General features: G+C 36.0%; 1 protein-coding gene across 1 annotated transcript in view; it reads right to left on the bottom strand.

Moving 5' to 3' along the window:
* Positions 1-243: 243 nt before the first annotated feature.
* Positions 244-23,689, bottom strand: part of LOC104616472 (mRNA-capping enzyme-like) — a gene marked incomplete at both ends in the record, with an annotated part of 64,671 nt that continues 41,225 nt past the window's right edge. Inside the window, 2 exons of the mRNA XM_010281497.1 lie at positions 244-312; positions 19,495-19,659. Coding sequence (XP_010279799.1) covers positions 244-312; positions 19,495-19,659 — 234 coding nt within the window. The remainder of the gene's footprint in view (positions 313-19,494; positions 19,660-23,689) is intronic.

A 23,689-nucleotide genomic window follows, 5' to 3' on the forward strand; every position in this document is an offset into this window, starting at 1 on the left:
AAAACATGAGCTGATTCCTTGAAAACTACCACCATGGATTAATCTTAAATCACACATACTACAAATTAGATTGCAACTAGTTGAATTTAAGTAGTCTGAGAAACTGGAAAAGTAAGAACCAACGTTGCAAAGTAATCCTGACAAAAACAAAGGTTAGGTAGTAGATGGGAGGATGAGTGGGGAGGGAGGGTGAGAGTTTCATTTGAGACTGAAGGGAGAAAAATCCGTTTTTATGCTACTTACTCCTGTAGGCTGAAATATCAGTCCATCCACTTCATGGCTAACTTCTCTAGCAAAGCTTCCTTCCAGGAGCTGTAGAACAAAAGGAAAATAAATCTTTTTTCCACAGGGAAATATTTCACTGAGAAGACTGCACATCAAAGCAGATTATACGCTACTACTGCAATCATTTGCTAGTAAACTGCTTATTTATGGTTTCATATTAGAGCTTGGGAAATGTCAACACAGAAAGCTTCAACAAATTAGTAGTTTTTACACAGAAGACTGAAGGCTCAAACAAGTTTCAGGGAGGTAAACCCTTACAGTATTATTCAAGGAAAAAGCCTTTGTCCAAAAAGAAATATTGAGAAACGAAGGTGACTCTATACACTAAAAGATGAAGAAAAATCAGTTCTGTTATATACATACACACACACACACACACACACACACACACACAACACAACTGTGTGAATTAATTTGGACCTTGAATATTTTGTTCTACATTTTCAAAGACTGTGAATTCCATATGGAGATTAATATATCCATCAAGATTGTATTTAGCAGACAAAAACCATCTAACTGAACAAACTAATGAAACCAGTTAGTTGACAGTTATAAGAATTGATGATACACTTCCATGTTAAATTAGGACTTGCCTAAGGAAAAGCAAATAACCAGTGAGAACTACAATTGTCAAGTAATAACAAAAATTAAGAGAAGTAACAAAATGCCTCTTTATTAATTTCAATTTATGTTTTACTGTAGAGATGGAGACTCTATCCTGAAGTTGTAGGTGCTTTTAGTAACATCTGAAAAATGTTCATATATAAGTAAGCACGTGGTCATAAAACATAGGAAATATGGAATTCAGTAAATCACATCCAGTTTCAAAAGCAACATTTTGGCCTAGACTGTTAATTTTGTATCATTTCCTTTGTATAGTCCAACTTAACCCAATGACCCACTGACTAAATTACTCAAATCAAGTATCAAACTCTGTCCTTAGCAAACGGAAAAAGTATGAAAGGAGTTGAGAATTAACATTTTTATCTTCCTATGGGCTCTGCAACTCAAAGCAATGTGCTTAAAATGGCTCACAAGCCTGATGGTCAAATATTTTAAACAATAATAAGACAACATGGTATTTTATTTAAACCTGTAGCTGTTTGCATAGAATCATTTTTCTATAAAACAACCTAGCTTTTTTCCTTATCCACAGTCATTAGCATATTTTTGTATATATATTGTATTTTGTACATATATTGTAACTGCATCTACAAATACAGCTTTCACTATTAAACTTTTCGATACAATTTAATTGAAAAACACATTCTACCAGAGTACTCTCAAGTGGTAAAATGCTTTAAGAATATTTGATTCTGAGTAAGAAATCATCCAGCGAAACACTATTTTTCAGTACAGAAAGCCCATACTTGGAATGTGAAGTTGTAGCTTGCATTCACCTATTATCATTTTCAAGTTTACAACTGAGGCTCATGATCCTTTACCAGATGTCTGTACAAAATAAAAAAAATAAAAATACACAGTTCTTTCAAAAGTTAATTGTTAATCTTAGCTTCAGCAGAGAAATTAGTACATTAGAAAATACTTAAACAAAAAGATTTAAAAAAATATTTTTAACAAAAAATATTCTACACAAGTTAAGCCTTCTGTGGATCCTTTGCAAGGTTACTCCGCAGTTCCAAACTGACAGGCCAGTGAGAAATCTTTAATAAGAATACACCTGATATTTAAACAGATGGAAAAGATGTCATTAAATTAAAAGATGTCATAAAGCACCAAAAAAAACTTTCTCTGAATAAAAAAACCTACACCTTTAAAATTAAAAGACAAAATTCAAATTAGCTGAGACTATATTTTTTATACATTTCTAGCTATCTTTTTTAAAAAGCACTAACCAAACTGGCAAACAGAAATCAATCATCTCTGTTTCTGTTTATCCGACGTTCTTAAAGGACTTTGAGGACATGGCTACTTTGGTGTTGGAGCATACATAAATTGCATTATTTATTCTTTTTCCAAAATAAAACTTAAGAATATAGAAACAATCTTTTAATTTTGAGTGTGTGACCTACCCAGGTAAAGCATAAAATTATTACCGTGTGCTATTTTACCTGTAGCACTCTCCACTCTGGTCTACGTGTAGTTAAGCTACATTAAACACTTCATAAATGGGGGGGAAATGTAAACTCAAAATTAATAATTTCAAAAAAAAAAAATTCTGGTATTCTTTTTTATTTGCTACTCCACTGGAATTATAACATGCAAGGGAATCCATCTTAGCAACCTGACACCCAGTTTCAGACTTGGACTTGTTCTCATTTTGGACATCCACAGCATTCTTACTAAGACATCTCCTATCAAATGTCAGATATCGAAGACAAAAGGATTTTAAAACCAGAACAAGACTCAACAGATAACTAAAGCTCTCTGTGCTCCCAGTTATTCTGCTTTCATTCTCAGTTATTCTGCTTTCATTCTCATTAGGTCCATTACAAGTGCTTCAATGATATTCTAGAAAAGAATTTTTAGTAGAAAGGATTAGCAATTTGAGGGAGGGGGAGTGAAGTGGGAAGGAGGGAATGGAAATTTTCTCTGAGCTTCTCTGAGAATTAAACTATTTAGAAGTTGTCTGTGAACACCAGAATATATACCCATTGAATATTGCAGAAAGTTTGGTATGACAGGAGAATGAGCAGAAAAGGAATGTTTGACATATAAGCAAATATTTGTGACATGAAAATTTAGCTGATATAAGGCTTTTAGGTCTGTAAACTTAAAATGCAGACATCATGGTTCGTCTTTTTAAAAATTATGTTCAATTTTCCACGCATATTAAAATTTCTAATTAACTTGAACAGTACGGTCTTTTTTAATCGGCACCATGATAAATGGCACACCTGCTTGACTGGGATGACTGCCAGGGATCAGATAAAATGGGGTGAATCTCAATGACATTTTATAAAAAATGGGTAAATGACGCATGCTAGCCAATTCTTCTAGCATGCTATTCCTTGTAGCCTTGTGGCATCTATTTCCACCTGTGAACCCCTTTGTCCACTTCTTGCAGCTTTCTGCTTCCCCATGAACATTACAAAAACCATATACTCATACTACAGTTTACTATTTAAAACTTCTCCTTTCTTACTTTATAACTAAATCAAATTAAAAATTATCACTACATCTAATATTCCTCTAACAAAAAGAATGGTGTAATCACATGGAATGAGTGGAGCTGTACGACAAGGAAAAGAATTTCTCCTTGCTCTTTAACCATGAAGCTGAGGAGCAGCAGTATGTCACCAAAAGCAGCACTAATAACCTGCTGAAGCCAATTCTGCTAAAGCACTGAATAAGTCAGCAGAATTTCTTGATAATTGAAAAATTACGCTTCGGAGATTTCTCTATACTTATCAATAAAGAAATCACTTGGTTCCTCCAGCAGGAAGAGGAGAAAATTTCGGTGCATACAGATTCCACACAACACTAGTAGGTTTTTATTAATGTTTCTGTAATTCTGAGGCAAGCCACATAATTCTGATGAGTTTTCAGATGTCACTTTATTCATAAAATAAATAAGTCCAGTGGTACTACTGTGCCTCTTCCTTCCCCTTACAAAAAAAATCTCATGGAAACACAACATGCCTGTGAGAGTTATGCAGATTCCAAAACATAATAATGTCTCTGCAAAGTCATAATGACTTTCTACAAAATAAATTGGCTAAAGGTCCTTGCACACAACTGTCATCAATCTGCTATGTCACAGTATGCAGATACTCCTAACCATTTTGTCCATGTTTCTGATTCAAAACTGATACTACTTGTTAGCCTAATGAAACAGTCGGAGATACAGGGGAAAAAAAAAAAATCCTTTTGAATTTTATAATACAAGACAAATATACATCCATTTTTCTTACATTTTCAATTTCACAACTGCTATACGCTTCATTCACTTTCGAGTCAAGCTACAGCAACTCTGCCTGCAACAGTCCCCGAGCAGCTTTTCAGAGCCACCTTCAAATCACTGATCATCTACCTGGTCACTCCACAGCAAAAGCTGCAAAAGGGAATACACTTTACAGAAAAGTATTAGTTACGAATAAACTACCAATAGAATTGTCAATTAACTAGAATGTAAAACACCTCCAGACATGAGCATACAGTCATTCCTAACTTCACAGAACCAGCATCTTCACTGGCTTAGATTTTAACCCAACCCACAGCACAAGCCCTTCCTCTGATGGTGACAGCCCTCACCCTCAGACTACAAAGTAATTTTCACATCCGGACAACTGTCGGGTTTTACAGACATGGGCTCATAAATCTCTGTACAAATACTGCAGATTCTTTAAACGTACACAGCCTTCAGAAAAAGATTCAGAAGTTACCAGCACAAGTAAACACTTTTTTTAAAAGGAAACAATTATTCTTCTCTCTCCTTACAATTCCCTAAAAGAGATGGGACTATTCTTCTTTTAAAACAGTATACCACTCCTGTTCTATATTTTCATGAATTTGTTTCATCTTGCTTGCCAGTTTCTGTATTTTTCTATTTTTATTTGACAACCTCCTCAATAGTCCTGTCTCATCTCAGTATACACTCTTTCATGACATCTTAATTATCAGAGTTCAATATAAAAATTATTTACTTTAACACTGGTTGCTGATTTATTTAAGACATCCCAGAATAAGTTTTAAATCCAAAGTGGGAGGTACAGATGTTTTCAAATGCACAGAGGTTTAACAACATTCAATAAAATATACAAGAATTTAATGTGTCTGCCACTAACAGAAGTATTTTCATCATATTTTTACTAACTCACAAGACAAAATTAATCTCTATTACTGCATAGAAGTCTCTGAAGAAAGGATCACATCACAAATTCAGCTGAAGATCTCTATACCAAACCCAGTATTTTATTGGGTAACCTCCCTGGATTTAAGTTTAAAACAAACAAATAAAACACAAAAAAACCCTAAAACCTGCTTAAAAAAACTATTTTGCTTAAAAATCAGAATTGAAATTTGGATCTCCCTTGTTATGGGTAGAAGAAAAGTATATTAAGAATAACCTACTACATAATATCTTCAGAAATCCTGTTTTTGAATGACATCAGAAATCCCACAGAATGCCTTCTATCTTAAGTTCAGTTAAATTAAAATAATGCAAAAATAGTCTGGCTCAGATTCATCCCAACTATCATGTTTCCCAAAATAAATCAATTAATCAGTAACAGGCAATGATGGAGCCATCATCCACACTATTAACATTATAAACTCCAGCTTTCAATCATTACATTTTGAAAAGGAGGCCTCCTAGAAAAGAATTAAACATGCTGTCTGGGGCATATAAGCTTCCTTCCAGATGATACACAGGCTACTGTACAATGCTTGAAAATATTATCAAATGCAGCTTAATGTCAGGTGGGGGAAGCTGATCCCTCTAAGCTACAGTTGTAGTCTCTGATCTTTCCTTCTCCCCAGAATCTTTCCATTTTCCCTGTCCTGCAGCTTCATTCCTTTTTTGGTCTGCCTTGTTTCTAAAAGCAGAGAAGGTACCAAGAATTAAACAGCTACTTTCAGTCTCAAAGCAAAAAACCCTCAAATAGCATGTGAGCAACTATATACTGGGAGGGAAGGGGAAGTTTCATATATTATTTGAAAAAAAACCTCAAAATCTCAAACTTTCTACAACTGAAAGTTGGCTAATTCACATTTTAAGAGAAAGAGAGCCCAAAATAAAGTATTAAGAGAAGTTTTAATTTTGGTTCATTGACTGAAATTACTATAAATATATGGTAAAACTGTCAAAACAGTCTTTAGTGACTGGGGAACACACAGCTTTGGGAATTAAAGGGAGCACATACCTTCTGAAAAACGGAAAAAAAAACCCACCTCAAACTGAAGCCACTCAGACTTCTTTTTCATACGTGGGATACCATTCACCTCACCTAGCATTAGCATTTTGAAGTAAAACAGCTGACCTAAACAAACAGTGTAAATTAACAGTTTGGGGGAAGATAGGAGAGGATCAAAGACATAATTCTGGCAGTTCTGCTGCTTCCCTCCCTCCCTGCCCAAAACCAGACATAGCCTCGATCACCAGTTCAGATTAACTTTCAGACACCGATGAGGAAGAGATGAAACCCTCTCCTCTCATGCATATTTAAGTTCCTCTTGATACACTCAAGGGCCAAGTAATATTTTGGAAAATTGTGCAGTCTCAAGTTATAGCATGCTGTGATGGAGAACCACAGTCTTTGTTAAGTTGCTCCAATGAACTACTGCATGCGCAATTAAAATTCAATGCCGATTTCTCACTAATTTTTTTTCTTCCTTAACATTTTCTTCCTTGTTCCTCTACTTAACAGACACTGATCGAGTTCACCTCAGAGTTTTTTTTGGCAAATAAACTAGCTTCACATTTCAAACATCTCACAAAGAAGCAAATATAACCTTTCAATATTTCAATAATGTCTCTCCTCAACTCAGAGTTACCAGTTTTTTCATCAGCTGAGACCATCCCAGCTAGAGTAGACAGAACATTCCAGGACAGCCATAGCAGCAAGTAAAAATGCACTCCCTGTTCTCCTCTGCAGGAACCTCCTTTCAAGGACATCTCTGGATACATGAGCACTTGCCAAAGAAGAATTTCACCAGGCGATGGCTCATTACAACTGGCTGCTTGACTCAGAGCGGCTCCCTCCAAGTAACCGTGAAGGTCCTGAAAGCACGGCCCATGATCTCATGAGTGCGACTTAGCACATGGCCATACAAGCAAATGTTTCTGCTTGCACCTGTGATTCCAAAAGCTGTAAATAGCATTTCAACATCAGCATTTACTTCCCTCATGAAAACACCAGTAATCCAGCTCTCATTTATACGATTTCACATTTTCCACCAAATCACCTATAAATGTTGAAGAACAGATTTTTGATCAACTTAAGATAACCCAGTTTCCTTTGCATTATTCTAATTTCCTAACAAAAATACGGTATGCTACCTCATGTCAAATAAGTAAGGTAAAACCCAGTATTTACTGTATTAATTAAAGTGTACCTTTACAGCAGGGTAAAGTCCAATTCTATAACGCACCCTCAATTATTCGTTGTATTTGGTTCTGTTTATCTTAAAGATTTTCAATTTTTGTTTGCTGGGAAACCAGCAACAAAGAGGCACGAAAGGAAATGCAGCATTATAACTGAGAGTGCAGTCAGAAAAACCACAGCTTATGCTAAATATTTTTAAGCTAGTATATTAAAAAAATAATGAAGTTACAAAATATTTCCTGGTCCATGCTAATAGTCTTAAATATGCATAAAGGAAGAGTAGGATCAAAAACTGTAGAAAATAAATTAAAAACTTAACTCCTTAAGAAGTAATTATTTAAAGAAGTTTTATATGCTCATTAGAAACCAACATGTATTGAAGAATAACGGCTACATTTTCAGTAAACCAGTGAAATGATCTACTTTGCCCTAACTGCATAAGGAACACAAAGTATAAACTTCTCACTGTCTCGTTACTTGAAAAGAAATTTCATGCTCTTGGGATGCAAAATCAGTGTATAATTCAAATTGCATGAAAATCCTTTAAAATAATTTATGCTTAAAGCTCAAAATCCTAGCTTTCATGCAGCCATCCACTCAAGATTCTAGTTCAAGGTATAAACAGAGAAAAGCTGTAAATGTTATTTTGTCTGTATGAATATGTTCATGGTGAAAGCACTTGATGTTAACCAATAACTCAGCACTAAACAAGAAGAGTAAAAGTAAACTCCAAAGGTTCATCTGTTAACAAAATCACCACTATTTTGAACTGCATAATTTGTGGCAACAGCTGAATCATATTGTGATGAAAATTATACCAAATGACTGCATAAAGACACACGGGAATTTTCCCAGTTGATAAAATTAAAAAAATACAAACTTCTTATAAAATAATATTTTATGGAAAGCCTTTCAGTTTGTTAATTTATTAGAAGCTCTGAAACCAATCATACTGAAAGACTAAAAATAACCTCTTTGCCAAGTTAATCACACAGAACATTTTGGCTCAAAAGACATTAAAAACACCTAATTACTGCAATGGATTTGTTCCCTGTAAGAATGAAAGCAGATAATGGCACCAATGTGAGACTGATGTTCACTAATATGATCAAGAGACTAATTATTATCCATGAATCATTTGTAGCATTCAAAACTTGATTAATGTCAGGTCAAGTTTAACATGTGATAGGTTTTATTAGTAATGCTCAGCTATCCCACAGCTTGTCAGTTGAAGTGAGTGCCATCTGTTAGGCATAGGAATAGCCAACAGCCACAACAAAAGCGCAGTGGATACAACTGGTCACTAAAGTACATTTTAAGTATTTGATAAAGGAGCTACCCTAATAATTTTAAACACACTAGACCAGAATCCAGCAGAAAAAGACTTTCTAAAGATAGGAAATTTGTGGCCCAAAAAAGAGAGCATGCAAGGCAGGCTTTTCTCATTTTAAAGCTTGATCAAAGGCATGTTTAATAAATGTTTAGTGAATTTAGCTTCACTGATCAGTCGCTAATAACAAAAATTCTTTTCCAATAGGAATATGCATAGCTTCCTCTCTACACTCCATCATCTTTAGCAAGCATTCCTGTAGAGAATATACTGCTTTACCCTTTAAAGTATCACTCATGGTATTCAAGTACATACGGCCCTAACTAATGGCTCATGTAGCAAAACACTATTAGAAGACAATGAACCTGAAATTCACATTCAACAAGAAAATGTTTACTGACAGTCTCCCACTTGTTCTAATAACAGATAATGGCAAGACGAAATCTTTTCCGAACAGGCTCACTTTCTAGTATTTCACAGCACTTTGTGGGTGGCCAGCTTTACCAGGGGTCACCTCTCCCATGCACAGCCCATTTATAGCTCTTGCAGGAGGACAGGAACTCACCTGCTACCATAAGAGCTCACCTGGGCACCTCCACTGAACCTCCACAAGCTCTGCACTAATAATAGCGGGAGCAGCAAGGCTGAAATAACATGAAGAGGCAACAGACAGGTGCTTGCACAGAGAGGAAGGAAGGTGACCTAATTCTACCTGGGTTTGCTGCAGCACCTACATACTCTCCTCTGGTCTAAAATAGTTAGAAACTCAGCAGAAGGATTGAAAGAAACATTTATTTACCTCACAGCTATCATGGCTACAACAGCCCTCTCAGATGTATTATAAACATGTCCTCATTTGATGGCACTCTTGCATTCTGAGTGGATGAAGCTGAAGGGCTGTGGATTCAGGCTGCCACTTGGGGTCTGTACTTCAGCTCCAAGTGTTCTGTTTTCTGACGAAAAGCATGATGTGCAGGGCTCCCAGACATCTTGATGTCTCAGTGTAAAAGCCAAGTATTTTAAAGACTTGATGCTAGTAGGCCACAGACCATAAATAACATCATAATTCAAAGAACCGTAACTACTGTACAGTTTCTTCCTCAACCATTTGCCCATATAATTTCATAGCCAATGACTGCACGGACCCAAACTAATAGTGCCTGGGCATTAGCATTCTAACTAATGACACCACTCTTCATTGGCTGTCTTTTAGAAGAGCAATTCTGCATAAAAGTCTTTACCAGAGTCCGTGTATTCTTTCCAGAATAGGAAGGCAATAGAAATTCCTGTTTACACTTATATGATGGGGAACGAACAACACCTCCAAGCAAGAAAGCCAAAGAGACTCATCTCTTCTATATGCAACCTGCTTCATGTCATGATTGAGGCACCTCTGAAAACAAGAAGTTATTCCACACCCTGGACTCTTGGAGCTTTCCCAGCTTCTACTAGAACTGCTGCCAGTTTTATAAGGGGGTGTTATTGTCTGCTGTTTTTCTAGAGAACTTAAAGCAAGAGAAATCATATATATAATCTTCTGAAACCTGCTTCTTAAATCTTTTCTACTACCGCTATAAAAGATTTAAAGAAAAGTCATTTCCAGATACAATGATTAGCTGGAAGTTACTGTAGTCTGTGATAGGATGCAACCTCCAATACTGAGAAGGTGGAAGAACCACTAGCTTGATTTCATTACCCAGCCACAAGGGAAAAAATGCTATTGTGAACAACAGTAACATATATAGGAGAGGTAGAGGGGAATAAAGTTTTATGGTTCTATTTTTTTAATCTTTTTTTGGTTTTGCAGCTTATTCATTAACTGCACTCTTTAAAGATGCTACTAACACTAGTTTTATGCCGTGTTCCTTAATTAGTTGGATAGAGACATTTTAGAAAAATGTAGGGCACGCTGCAGTAAGAGTCCCACTGAGCTATCACCAGTTTGCTGGTTCTGAGTGAACAACTCCAAAGGTCATGTACCTAATATATTCAAAACAATACCCAAGAACAACACGAGTGCTATGTGTGTTAATGCTTAATTTGACAGCACATCTGCATTCCTGAATTCAAAATAAGCATTAGACATTTCTCACTGTCAATCTCCTCTCAAAACCACAATTGAGAAATAGACATCAATTAACTATGACGTTTTCAAATGCTTCATTCAAAGCAGAGAAATAGGATGCTTCAAGAAACTTCCATTGACTTTTGTGATAGCTTCAAAAACAGAAGAAACATAGATTCCTCAAAGCTATGAGGGAATGCCACTGCCAAACAGCAATAATATTTCATATTTATTTTACCTGATGAATCACAGAATCACAAAGGTTGGAAAGGATCTTCAAGATCATCAAGTCCAACCATTAATCCAGTGCCACCATGATCCCTAAACCATGTCCTGAAGCACCACATCCACACGTTTTTGAACGTGTTTTGAAGAAACAGAGCAATATATTTCATGGCTTGGCCATTTAATTTACTGTGTTCTTGCCAGTTCTCTATTTCAACTTGCAAGGTACCTTCATTTTTTTCTTTTAGGGACTGGGATTTTGTCCACATCACTTTCCCCATGCTCTCCTACCTGGCAGACCACACCTGCCTGAGACTATAGTCCTGCTGGAGCTGGATGAGGTTTATAGGTGCCACTAGCAAATTCTTTGACCTACTTACAAATGATCTACAACCTGTGACATTCCTGAATGGATGGTAGACACTCAATAAAGTTGTTACCCAATGTCCTCAACTGAGCAAGATTCTTGCACTAATGTTTAGAAGCTCCGGGTTTGATCAAATACAACATTCAAAAGTTTTTCTGATGTCAAAGGAAAAAATGACATTGAGTTGAGTGAAACAGGGCCACATACATTTTAATTTGTTCTCCAAAGGATCTTCCAACATTACAAACTTGATAGGGTTTATCTGTTATCCAGCTCCTGTGTAAACTGCTACAACATAATCCGGTCTCTGGTTGTCAAGAGCATGGACAGACCAGTTTTAATTAAAACAGACAATTAAGTATCATGTTTTATTAAGCATTTCCACTAAGACTCATCAACAAAGACAAATCTGTATACAATAATTCAATTAGACATAAAATGGATATTAAAGAACATAAAGTCTTCATATATTTAGTGTTACAATGACTGATTCAAACTGGGCTAATGTATTCCACTGGGCACTGATGCAGTGATTTGAATGCAAAAAATTAAGATTTAACATTATATTCTGGATGTTTAAAAACATCTGATTCTTCTGCTATGCAATGGCACTTGAGGGCTTTATTTGCTATGAAGTTGAAATTAAAACTTGCCAATGTAAGGGCATAACAGTAAAATGCTAAGATTTTATTATTTCTTGATTTTAAAGAAGATTAATTTTGTTTTTTTGTGTTGGGTTTTTTTCCCCCAAAACTGCGCATATCACAAGAGAAGAAAGAGCTAGCAGGGATGTCCTACAATCTTGTATCATAATAAATTGCTTTAAATTTCACCATCTTTACAATTTTCTTTGGACTTTGATTCATTTTGTCCAAATTAAGCACATGTCTCTTGAACATCATTCCAATATGAGAAGGCTGATGGCTTCCCTGCAGAGCTGAATTGCCAGGAGGCAGTTTGGAAAGTGACAGGCTGTGAAGTGGCACAACTGACAATATTAAACAATTGCCTCTCAATTAATGAGTGGAGTGACCCACTTAGTCTCCACAGCTGAGTCCTCTAATTCAGAAGATATCAAATATAGCAATTCAATTGCCCATACTGGGATACCAACTGGTAATTAGGTCCAAACAGATTTGCATTTTTCTCTGGTTTTGGTGATACACCACAAAACTGGAAGTAGAAATGACTGTTAAAGACATTTTTCCTACTTAGAAAGGTATATTATTTCCATTGCGCAAAATATGGAAGAAATAAATTTACAAAAGCATTAGAACGTTCAAAGCTACTGTTAAAAGCTAAACTGAATATGTACTGTTCTGATGTTTAAACTTACAATGTGCACCAAGTATAATGCTTCATCCATATGCCTTTATTTTTCTACTAGTTTCATTGTTTTCTTTCCCACGCTATAGTTTGGCAAGTCAGAATTTAATTATATATTCCACATCTGAATTATTCTACATTAATTTAATTGTTAGCACTAGCAATATCTAACGTGGGCCACCAGTTATGAAAATAATCCTTCATGGAAACATTTGAGACTGTTTGTTTTAACTTCAGTAGATCGTTGTCCGAAAAATGTGAAATGTAACTAATGTGTGAATAATTCCTTAAACCAAAAGAAAAAAAAAACAAACTATTTCCCCTTTTCCCTAATCAAAATTATACTGTGCTGAAATATTATACTTGACCTTCAACATCACAAATAATAATCAAAAGCAAGTAGCCTAATCCTTTTTTGTTACCTCTAGGAAATGAACACAGATTCTTGTTTGTGAATGGGTCTCCTCAAGTGACTCCACCAGAGCAAGGAGGCTGAAAACTTAACCATAGCTGAGTCATTTTTTTCCCCCTAGCATGAGGGAAAATCTTTTGGGGTAGAGCAAACCTAACCAAAAAACTGCAGCCTCCCTGCCCCACAGAAAGCAAAGTAACACCCTGAGGCATCTGACATCCCACCAGCCCTGGCCTACAAAGTCCCTGGCTACCCTCATCCTCCCACTGCCAGAAATTATGTTTACAGAACAGTATCCATGTCATTCTGGTGCTGCAGCTGGTTGCATGAAATAACTCCAGTTCAAGAACTGAATTTTAAGTGGTAGTAACCTACATTCAGCTCAAGAGCCACAGTTTGGTCATTTATTTCATATTACTATTTACAAAGCTTCCACTTGGTCTGGCTGGCTGTTCTTACCTTTAAAATTCACATGGCAAAATAATTTTGAACAATCAGGTTGAAGTACTACATGCTGGGATACAGGACAGCTGCCAAGTGAAGATTTCAAATTCTAATATAAGCATGAAGTAATATCTTCCCAGATTCTTATTCACCACTTGTTTACTAGGTTTCTCAGGTCAACCATTATTTATATTTACAGGGAGAAAAGCACTCCAAAAAGAAGATTTGAGTGAAGATAAGCACCAGCACAAAAGCATCTAAGGGTGGAGTAAGGCAATACTGCTTTTACAACACCTGACTTTCCATTATCGGGGAGACGGAATAGGACAAAGTGAAGAAGAAATATACAAAGTAAAGAAATAAAAGCAAACAGAAACAAAATGGTAGAGGGAAGATGGCTTAGAAGATAAATAAAAGGAGATGAGATAATAAACAGGCCAAAAACCTGGAACAGAACAGATGGAGTGAGGACTATGGTGTAGGCCAGACACTGAAGACTGACTGCCAACTCTGGGTCAGGAAATGCAGGATTAAAAGGTGAGCCGATTAAGCTACTCCTTAAGGCATAGAAAATAAAAACAAAAATAAAAACAGAGGAAACAAGTCTTTTTGGCATTAAAAACCCTCCAGATGGTAACGTTCCCCCTCCACCAAGATGCAGAATTCAATATCTCCAATAAATAGACAGATTATTCGACACTTCTGCTGCTACCATTGCTGTCATTGAATCCTTTCGTCTTCTGTCCCATGACTGCAAACCTCCACATTTTTGACTGTAGGCTACTTGGCAACATGAGACAGGACTTTGTGGTCATTTACAGTCAGTTTTGGGTTAACACCTCTCTTGGCAGACATGGATGAGCTATGTCCACATATTCTGCCTTTTATAAGGGCTCATGGATGCCCCACCCTGGAAACATTCAGGGTCAGGTTGGACAGGGCTCTCAGCAACCTGAGCTAGTTGAAGATGTCCCTGCTTATTGCAGGGAGGTTGGACTAGATGACCTTTAAAGGTCCCTTCCAACCCAAAGTTTGTATGATTCTACTAGCTTACAGCTGTCTCAGCTGCCTGCAAAATACTTCACACCAACATCAGCAAGTCCTATACTTACACAATCTCCTTCCTCATCAGAGGTCTACAGCCACTTAATTTTCCAAAGCAAACCACCTCAACAGTAGCTGTACATTCATTGGTACAAACTTTTAAACAGTCCTCCTTTCCTAATTACAACAAAAGCAGTTTAAAAAAAATAAAAATCCAAATGCCAAATAAACAGGAGAGCAAAATAAGTCATCTGTCAGTTCACAGATTTGACTGAAAACTTTCAAGAAGAACCTAGACCATTTAATCTTCCAACGGAGATTACCCACCTTCATTCTAACCCCTGTAGGACAAGCTGTCATTTTAAAACCAGATAATAGTCTAAGAACTGACAAGTCATTGACATACAGCGTGCTAACATTTGAAAAAGGTTGTTCATTTGACCTGTATCATTGTTTAACCTTTAGCCCTATTGTTCCATTGAGAGTGATGGGCACAATTCTCGATGGGACCATGGACTGCACGGAAAGGAACTTTTTTTTTTTTTCTACTCCTGCTAGACAGCATTTTCACTAGACAATAGGCTTTAGTGATGATATCCAAGCTGGGACTGTCCACACAAAAAAGCCTTGCAAAAGAACTGTGGGCTGCCTTAGGCAATGAAAGCCGAGACTTGCATCATTTCCAAGAGTTTAATTATTTCTATGTACCTGTACTTCCTGTTTAGTATAATGAAGATAATGTCCTTGCTGAAAATCCTAAAATATTTGTATAAATAAAAGGCTAAGGCTTCAAGGCTAAGAATATGCAGCATATAAAGCATTAACCTCACTGGTCTTTAATACTTTAGCATTAAGGAAATCTAAAACTCAGCTTCTTCCACAGACTGCTGCTATACTTACATATGAAACCAGGACAACATAAGAGGTGGGAAAGCTATAGGATTTGACCATATCATCTGCTTGAATTCTGATGCACACTAATAAATGAAAGCAAGCTATGCAACAAAAGTGACCTATCATGCAAGTGTAATGACAAATGGCAAAGGTCCAACATTGCTCAAAAAAAAAAAAAAAAAAATCTTTCTGAAAGAATTTAGAAGTTACATTAAAAGGCAAAAATTGCTCACAGAGTACACGTGTTCCCAGCTGACACTAAAAGAGCAAACTGTGTTTAATGATTCTTTGATTATAGAGGCAGACAAATTTAGCGATACCTTTGTCCAGCAATATCAAATTTCAACAAGGTAACATTTTTAGATATTCTGAGAATATACAACCTGTCCCCAGGTGACTGTCCCTTTCTTTTCTTCTTCTTAGCACCAAAACTCAAAAATCAAAAAGTCCATCAAAAAAATCTCAAAATAATGTTCAAGACAATGTTATAAAGATATAACATTGTAAAGATATAGCCCTCATTTCCAAAATCTAGTACCAACAACAAATGTCAAGGCACAACTATAAATGCTGCCATACTTTATAGCTGCACTTTAAAAGTGCATTTCATTTCACAATAAATCGATTTTCAGATTAGGAAAAAAAAAACAAAACAGCCAGTACTCTAACCCTGGTATTAAAGTCCCAAATCCATAACTCTAAGAACAATTTCATTATTGGACATATTATATAACACAATACAAAGTTTACTGCTGTTTCAAGTAATTACTTCCACATTTTCACTGAAAATAACAAAACCTATGTGGACAACATTCGTTTTTCCTGATATAATTAAAAGTTTTAGCCACTTAAATATAAATATAGTGCTGAGGTTCCTGGTCTTTTTGAGTAATCTTCCTGCGATCCACCCAAGTTAAAATACATTTACTGATACGTGCTATTACCAATAAGAAGTTTCTCAAAACAAAATTAATATGTGATATATGGCTCCAGCTGTGGTAATTCAGAAGGACACTTCATTCTTTTCTTGACCCTAAGCAAAACCCAGCTACGCTTCAAAAAATCTTCAAGACATACTCCAAGAATGTTAATGAAACACATTCTGACCAGTGGTATGGGTTTTTCCACTTTTTCAGTCTTGAATATGCTGGTGCAATCAGAGATCCACCTTATCTGTGGCCAAAGACTGCTATGTCCACTGATCTTTCTTTGAAAATAATAAGCCTTCAGGGTGACCTGAGAAGCTACATCTTCTGTCAGTGAAATACAAGAACTGGAGGTAGGGAAGAAACCCATGCATAAGAAAAATGCGCAGCTTTTCTGAGGCCACTGGAGGGTGTAAATCTTTAAGGACATCTAGTCAAGAAAGGAAGGATCCTGTTAGATCCCTTCTAAAGATGAAAGGATCCTGCTGTTCTTGGAGAAGAACAAGAAAAACAGCTAATTAAACATGAGGGAAAGATCTACCTAAGCAGGTCCCATTTGTCAGTCCTTTAGCATCTATTCAACTGCCACCATGTCTGGAGATGGATTGATAGATATGCTAAGTCAATGTGAATATGCGCAGACTTAGAAGCTACAAGGAATTCCTCGTCCCCCTGCAGACCTTGCTGTGCTGCACACAGAGTTGGTAAACCCTGTCAAGACATTTGTCATCGATGCAAAATGAACTCAGCTTGCTCCTTCAGCTATACCAATGAGGTATTCATTGCTATGAGTACATTTGTTGCTATAGTTGCAGAGATGGCTGAATAAACGTAGGAAAAAGATCTTTTGGGCAAAGCAATACCATTTTTAAATAGGCCTCTTTTGGACTAGGGCAATGCTTCAAAACAATAGTCTATTCTGACCATATATAATGAAAGATTCTGTTCAGGAAGTTGTGATGAATATGAAGATCTGCCCTGATTACCACTTAAAGAAACACCCCAAAACCAACCAACCAAGAAAAAACCCCACACCAAACTCAAACACCCCAATAAATTAAAAGCATATAAATACTCTTATGTCAATTGACTTTTACTCACTCTAACTGGGGGGAAGTTAACAGACAAAAAGAGGCTTAGTTAAAAAAAAAAAAACAAAAAAACAAAAAAAAAAACTTCAAAGCATATAGTTTGATAAAACCCCGGATATTACTCTTACTTGCTTTATTTTCCTACCAATTTAATCTAATACATGCATAGAGTAGATAAATCATAAATGTTTGAAATTATTAAAATAAGAGAAAAATAACACTGGCTATTCACTCTGCACTGCCAGTAACTCTACCCCTCCTGCTCTCTGTGTGTATCTCCAACTGCTGGATGCAGGAATATTCTTCCCAAAAATTAAGAAAATTGACCAAATAACTGCTTCATTCCATAATTCACAAGTTAATCCTGGTGGCAAAGACAAGGACAAAATAAAGAAATACTGTCCAAGCATTAGTGTCAAAAGCAATTATAAGTCTAGTATGAAACAAATTCTAGCCATGTATGATTTTTTTTCCCCACCAACATAAGTGATGTTTTACTGCTGGGTAATAAGCCAGTCAATGTTGTAAAAAGTTTATGCTCAGAGCTTTAAGAAAGGCAGAGACAGAGCAGTAAATAGCATCATTTCATTGCTGACTTTAAAAAGTGCCACAGTCAGAATTGTTAAAATCCAATGCATTGGAACGCACATGGACAATTCAGAAATCTCCTATAAACAGGAAAAAGAAAGCTGTTGAGTATAATTTTTATTTCCTACGTTTTGGGAAGCAGAGGATCATGTCAATAGTCATGTCCTGACAATTAGATTTAACTAGCATGAGATTTGTTTACAGATGTGTTTTATGTAGAAATTTTACTAGGAATGCTTCCAACCATGTTCTTCCCATGATTTTTAAATGAGGTTAAATAACTTGGAACTTAAGAACACTTCAAGAAACTATAAATTTATGTAAGAAATCATTTTTAAGACATGTTCCTGTTGTTCTAGATTCTTTTCATTTCAAGCTCAAAGTTATGTGTCCTAGACAATCAGCCTTTTTCCCCTCCATGAATACTTTACTTCAAATTTACAACATCGATCTTAAATAGACAACCCAAAAATACACCACCACAAATACAGAGAAGAGATCAAAACATTTATAGTGCTTTATCCACACATCCACACAAACTTCAAATAGAATTGTTCATGACTTAAACTTTCTGAAGACTGCTACTCTCTGCCAGGGTTTTTTGAAAGTCCAGTTTATGCCCTATCTCCTTATTTACTTTTCAGCCACTCTTGGCTAGCCAAAATACCATTACTACTCCTCTTGGGGCAAGATTCATTATCTGCTACAGGATCAAGGAAATGACAAAACCAAATGGAAGCCCACAATTTGATGTTCATTGCTCTGTGCTGATGAGACATGGGACTACTTCTAACAGCAGCGCTGAGAAAAACGGGTTCCTCTAGAAGAAGGTATTATCCAGGAGCCATTTAATTCACAGAAGAGAATAAAAGTATTTTGTAGAATGTTAGGATATGTCTCTACTGAAGAAAAGAGTGCACAGTGAAAGACAGGAACTCATATATGCATTTGCAAGTCATATGCATTACTTCAGAAGACCTAGGGCAGTATTTTAATAAGTAAATTCTGGAGACATTAACTAGAATGGGCTCTTAGTAATCACTGCTGAACATGAAGTGGGACTTCAAGCACAACTCATGATTCTTATACTATGGCCAGATGGGGACTGGAAGTAAAAAGGAAATTACATTCTTACCTATGAAAGAGGATAGTGTAAATAACATAGCTCTCAGACATTCCCTTGAGCTCAGAGACATTTCAGACCTAAAGCTATTAACTTCTGTATCATCATTCAACATTACAAAACTAAAGAATTAGGTTTTACCAAAGTACAGGTTTTAAATATGGGAAAATAGTAATTCAGAAGGAATAGGTAGCCTAAAACCATTTTTTCAGAGTATCTCAAACTGCCAATCACCCCCCCAAACGCTGCCAAATGCTCAGTTCACAGAAGAAATTGCTGGAAGCTAAAAAAGGTGAGGGAAAATCTATATGCAACATTGTTTTACTACCATCAGCACCACAGCATAAATAACTGCGATCAAGTTTACCTTTCTTGAAGTGTAGATGTCGAAAAACGGTTTGTTTCGAACACTGAATGGTTCCTGTGCTTTATCGATAAGACCATTTTTCATCTTTTCATGTCGTGGAAATATAATCTCTTTCTCTATACATGCAAGTCGAACGTTAAAATCACAGTCTCCAACGGGCTGTCCCTGCCATGTTACAAAAATCAGTATTAAAACTAAACAGTCATTAAATTATTTGAACAGTTGATTTTCCTTACACAATATTTAAAATCATACAGATATATAAAAATGTTATCAAATCACTACGTTTTTGCCAAATACTTGGTTTTCAAGCATTTGTCTCATGCTATAAGAGGTTTCATCAAATCAAAGTTCATAGAAAGATAAAAAATCTGTAATACGTATTCAAGCATATACGAGTTAAATACCTAAAGACCTTTAAAGTTAAGCAAAATAATTTAAATATTCCCTAATTATAGCTTTGGATATAGCAGCTACATACTTTTTGCACGTTGTTTTCCTCCAAAGTCATTTAGCTCATTTTGTTCATAGCAGTTTTAATGACAATGCCACAATGCTATTCACACAGTTAAGAAAACTCATTGCTTTAAATGTACTATATTGATGCCTTGAAAGAAGCATTAACTATATAAATGTTCGCTTTTGTGTTAGAAAAGAGAAAAACATAGCTGCAGCTGGAAAATGGGCCAATAAAGAGTGGCTGCAAAAAGGGCCAATAAACAGTGGCTGCAAAAACCTGCAAGATATGTGATGGCTCGGTCACAAAAAGGTAGTAAACGCCCTTCTCTAAATCTCAGTAGTGTACTCTGACCTTTCAAGACCTGAAATAAAACAGCAGCTTTACATTGCTCTTTATATATCTGGTGCATCGCACCAGATCAGTATGAGCGTTCAAAATGTGCATTTGTCAGATTAGTAATTGCTTGTAATGGAGCTTGTTATATTTTGAGCACTAGATAGTGAGGAGAACACACTGTGGATATCACTGAGAGAAAATAAGCAACTGCCAACTTAGAAATTCTAAAGTAAGCTTCAATCAGAAACTTTCATAGCAATAAGCCACAAAACTGAGATTTGCATTGTTACAAGCATGATACAGCATTAGAAGCTATTTACATGAGATCATCCCCCATTTTGCCACCCCATTCACATGAAAACATTTTTTTCTAAAACCATCCCTTTCATAGTCCACCGAGAATAAGCTCACAGAGCTTTGGCTTCAAAACCAAAATTTTTCAAAATTTGAAAGAAATGAGCACAGGCAACTGGGAAGACATGGGACTCCAATCATCAATGGCAGTGGAACAGATGAGCAGGTGAACCAGCAACCAGGTATTTCCTATACTAAACACAGCTAAAAGAGAAATGATAAAAGAATCTAAAAGGGGAAAAGCCCCGCTCTATCATGAATCAAAGAGAATCAGAACTGTTCAATCTGAAAGAATGCAAAGGAAACAAATGGCAAAATGACATCCTCATAACACATACAAATGTAAGAGATAGAATAAGTAGTATCTGAACAGCTATTTTAATTAGCAGAAAAATAGACTGACAATTTCAGACCAGCATGAGTTTAATCAAGTTCTTTCTAAACTCATCCTGGCTTTCACCACAACCTTCTGCATTTCCTGCTCCCAAAGGGGCATTAAGTTTCTCTTACATTTCTTTCCTAGCATTAGATCCTTACTAGATCTCTATCAAAAGTCCTCAATTCTTCATTACAACAGCTTTAAGAACCATGCATTGCTCCCATACCACATATAATTCACAACCACTTTCTTACAAGTCTGGCTTCAATCTATATGAGGAGAGACAGCACAGCCACCATCACTTGGTGGGGAAGCACATTCTGCACAAAGCCAGTGACAACATGGGTGAAATATCCCCTAATCTCTGGTTGTTGATCCATGCTTGTGAAGAAGAAGAAAGCCTATTTAACTGTTAACTTTGCCTTCACCATTGCTTACCTTTCATATATGGAGGTGTTATTAGGAAAAAGACATTCAAATTAATAAAAAATTAAGAGCATGGGAAAATCCGAGAGGCAAGAAAGTGGCTCATTCTTTATTCATTCATTGCAGAACATGGCTGCATGAGCTACAGATTTTTAAGGGCCATACACAAAATTCTGAACAATCATTCTTTCTTTCTTTCTTCCCCCATGTACAGCATACTTGAGAACTCATCTATACAGTGATTGAGCTTGTCCTGGTTTGTATATCTAATTAAAACATAGAAAACACATCTTGACCTTTGTAACAACTGACTGAAGAATTGATTGAAGAATTTCCTGGGAAATGTGTATACAAGTTTTTTTATTATTTCCAAGAACACCATAAACTGTTCTCTGGGTAAGTTTCAGCAAGCTCTACTGCACATGCTCTCTTCCCTACAGTAGCTTTTCCACTCAGCAAAGGAACTAATTAACATTTCAAATATTTGAGGTTCCAATAAGCCTTAAAGTTATTTAGAGAGCGTCTTTACAACAGTTCATTCAAAAATGCTTTTGCATAATGACTTAAATTTATTTCAACCCCTTAATAGTTAAATTAAAAGCTGAGTTTCATCTTTTAATGAAACTATTATTAAAAGTTTAATAATTTTTAAATTATTAAATTTAAATAATTATTTAAATTTATCTGCACCATAAACCAGCTGAATCACTTTCTTTTCCTTTAAATAATCCTTTCACTTCTCACATCCACTTGGAACTAATTATTTCCTGCAGCTCTGCCATCATATATTTTTATTTCAAATCCTGTTAAACAGAAGTGTATATTACCACTAGGTTCCATCATATAAAGGTCAGAGCTAGGCTGACATAAGATTTTGAGATGAGGAAACACAGATAACACTGCCAAGCAACTTCTTAGTTTACTTGACTGATGAAGTAGATAAGGAATATTTCATTCCCCCAAAAGCAAAGGACATTAGCATTAAGAAAATTAACATAACATTGAATTTAAATCAAGGACATACTGAATAAAAGCAATACTGGAGGAGGAGGGCTTTTTCTTTGTTATAAGACACCTGCTATAATTACAAAAAATGTCGCTAATATACAATGTATTTATGCCAGACAGATCCAAAACTTTTAAGTAGTAAAATCCTAGATTTTAGCAAATAAGTAGGAGGGTAACGTAGGCTGCAATAAATAATTTGCAGACCTTGACAAAAATAGGAAGAGATTATGTAGTATATAAAGCACACACTTAAAAGTTGTCCAAAAACAAAACATTGATGCATGTATAATCTAAACCAAGGCAACAAACACGAGTATGTTTTTAGGTAGTATAGATGTTTCATTAATTTAAGCATTCAGATGTCTGAGATTTTATTTCAATATGTAAGTTTTTACTTGTCTGAAAAGGGTGAGGATCACCGCTGCCTAACAGCATAGTTACTGGAGTGCATTGCATGATAATTTCTGTTCTAGACTTTTCTAACCTAAAATAAGTTTGTTAGCAAAGGATAAACAAAATTAACAAGTAGCATGTGTTTCCTATCTATGCTAGAAAGTTACACTTCCCCCTCATAGTAATTAAAATGTATCCTGAAGCGAAGTATCTTTTAGACAAGCTTCAAGAGAGGAGTGATCTGTTGAATCAACACCTCTTCCTCGAGCAGCTGGATTTCCTTCACCTGTTGAAACTTTGTGCGTTGCACTAAGAGGTCATGGCATGAAGTGGGCTTGCAATAGATGTGATAACTGAAAATATTGTTTTGATTTTAAACACAATCCTCCACACATCCTCAGAATGTAAAACGAGAATTCTACAAAGCTTGGAAATCCACCCAGGAATCAACATTTCTAAATTTAAACTCACAATATTTCAAATTAACTTCCCAACAGAACCCATCCACAAAAAGTCACATAATAACCTAGTGTACCACAAAAGCAACACATGTTTAAAAATACTAAAAAACTGGGTCTGCAGCTCATTTAATATCCACTGTCTTGAGGGGGTGGGGGAAGGCAAATTATTTGCTGAAAGGAGCTAAAAAAAAATTTTAAAAAAATCACAGTTCCAATAACATTCCTCCAGATGGGTGCTGACAGACTGAATTTGGTCAAGCATCAGCCTGTTCCCCTGCTGTATCTCCTGCCCTCCACCAGTTCACAGAGACCTCCATGTTGAAGTCACTACCTCACATTGATAGGGCTACAAAGGCTGGTAAGTAACTTAAGTCCCAG

This window comes from Phaethon lepturus, unplaced genomic scaffold, assembly GCF_000687285.1.
Source record: "Phaethon lepturus isolate BGI_N335 unplaced genomic scaffold, ASM68728v1 scaffold14352, whole genome shotgun sequence".
Lineage (NCBI taxonomy): Eukaryota > Metazoa > Chordata > Aves > Phaethontiformes > Phaethontidae > Phaethon > Phaethon lepturus.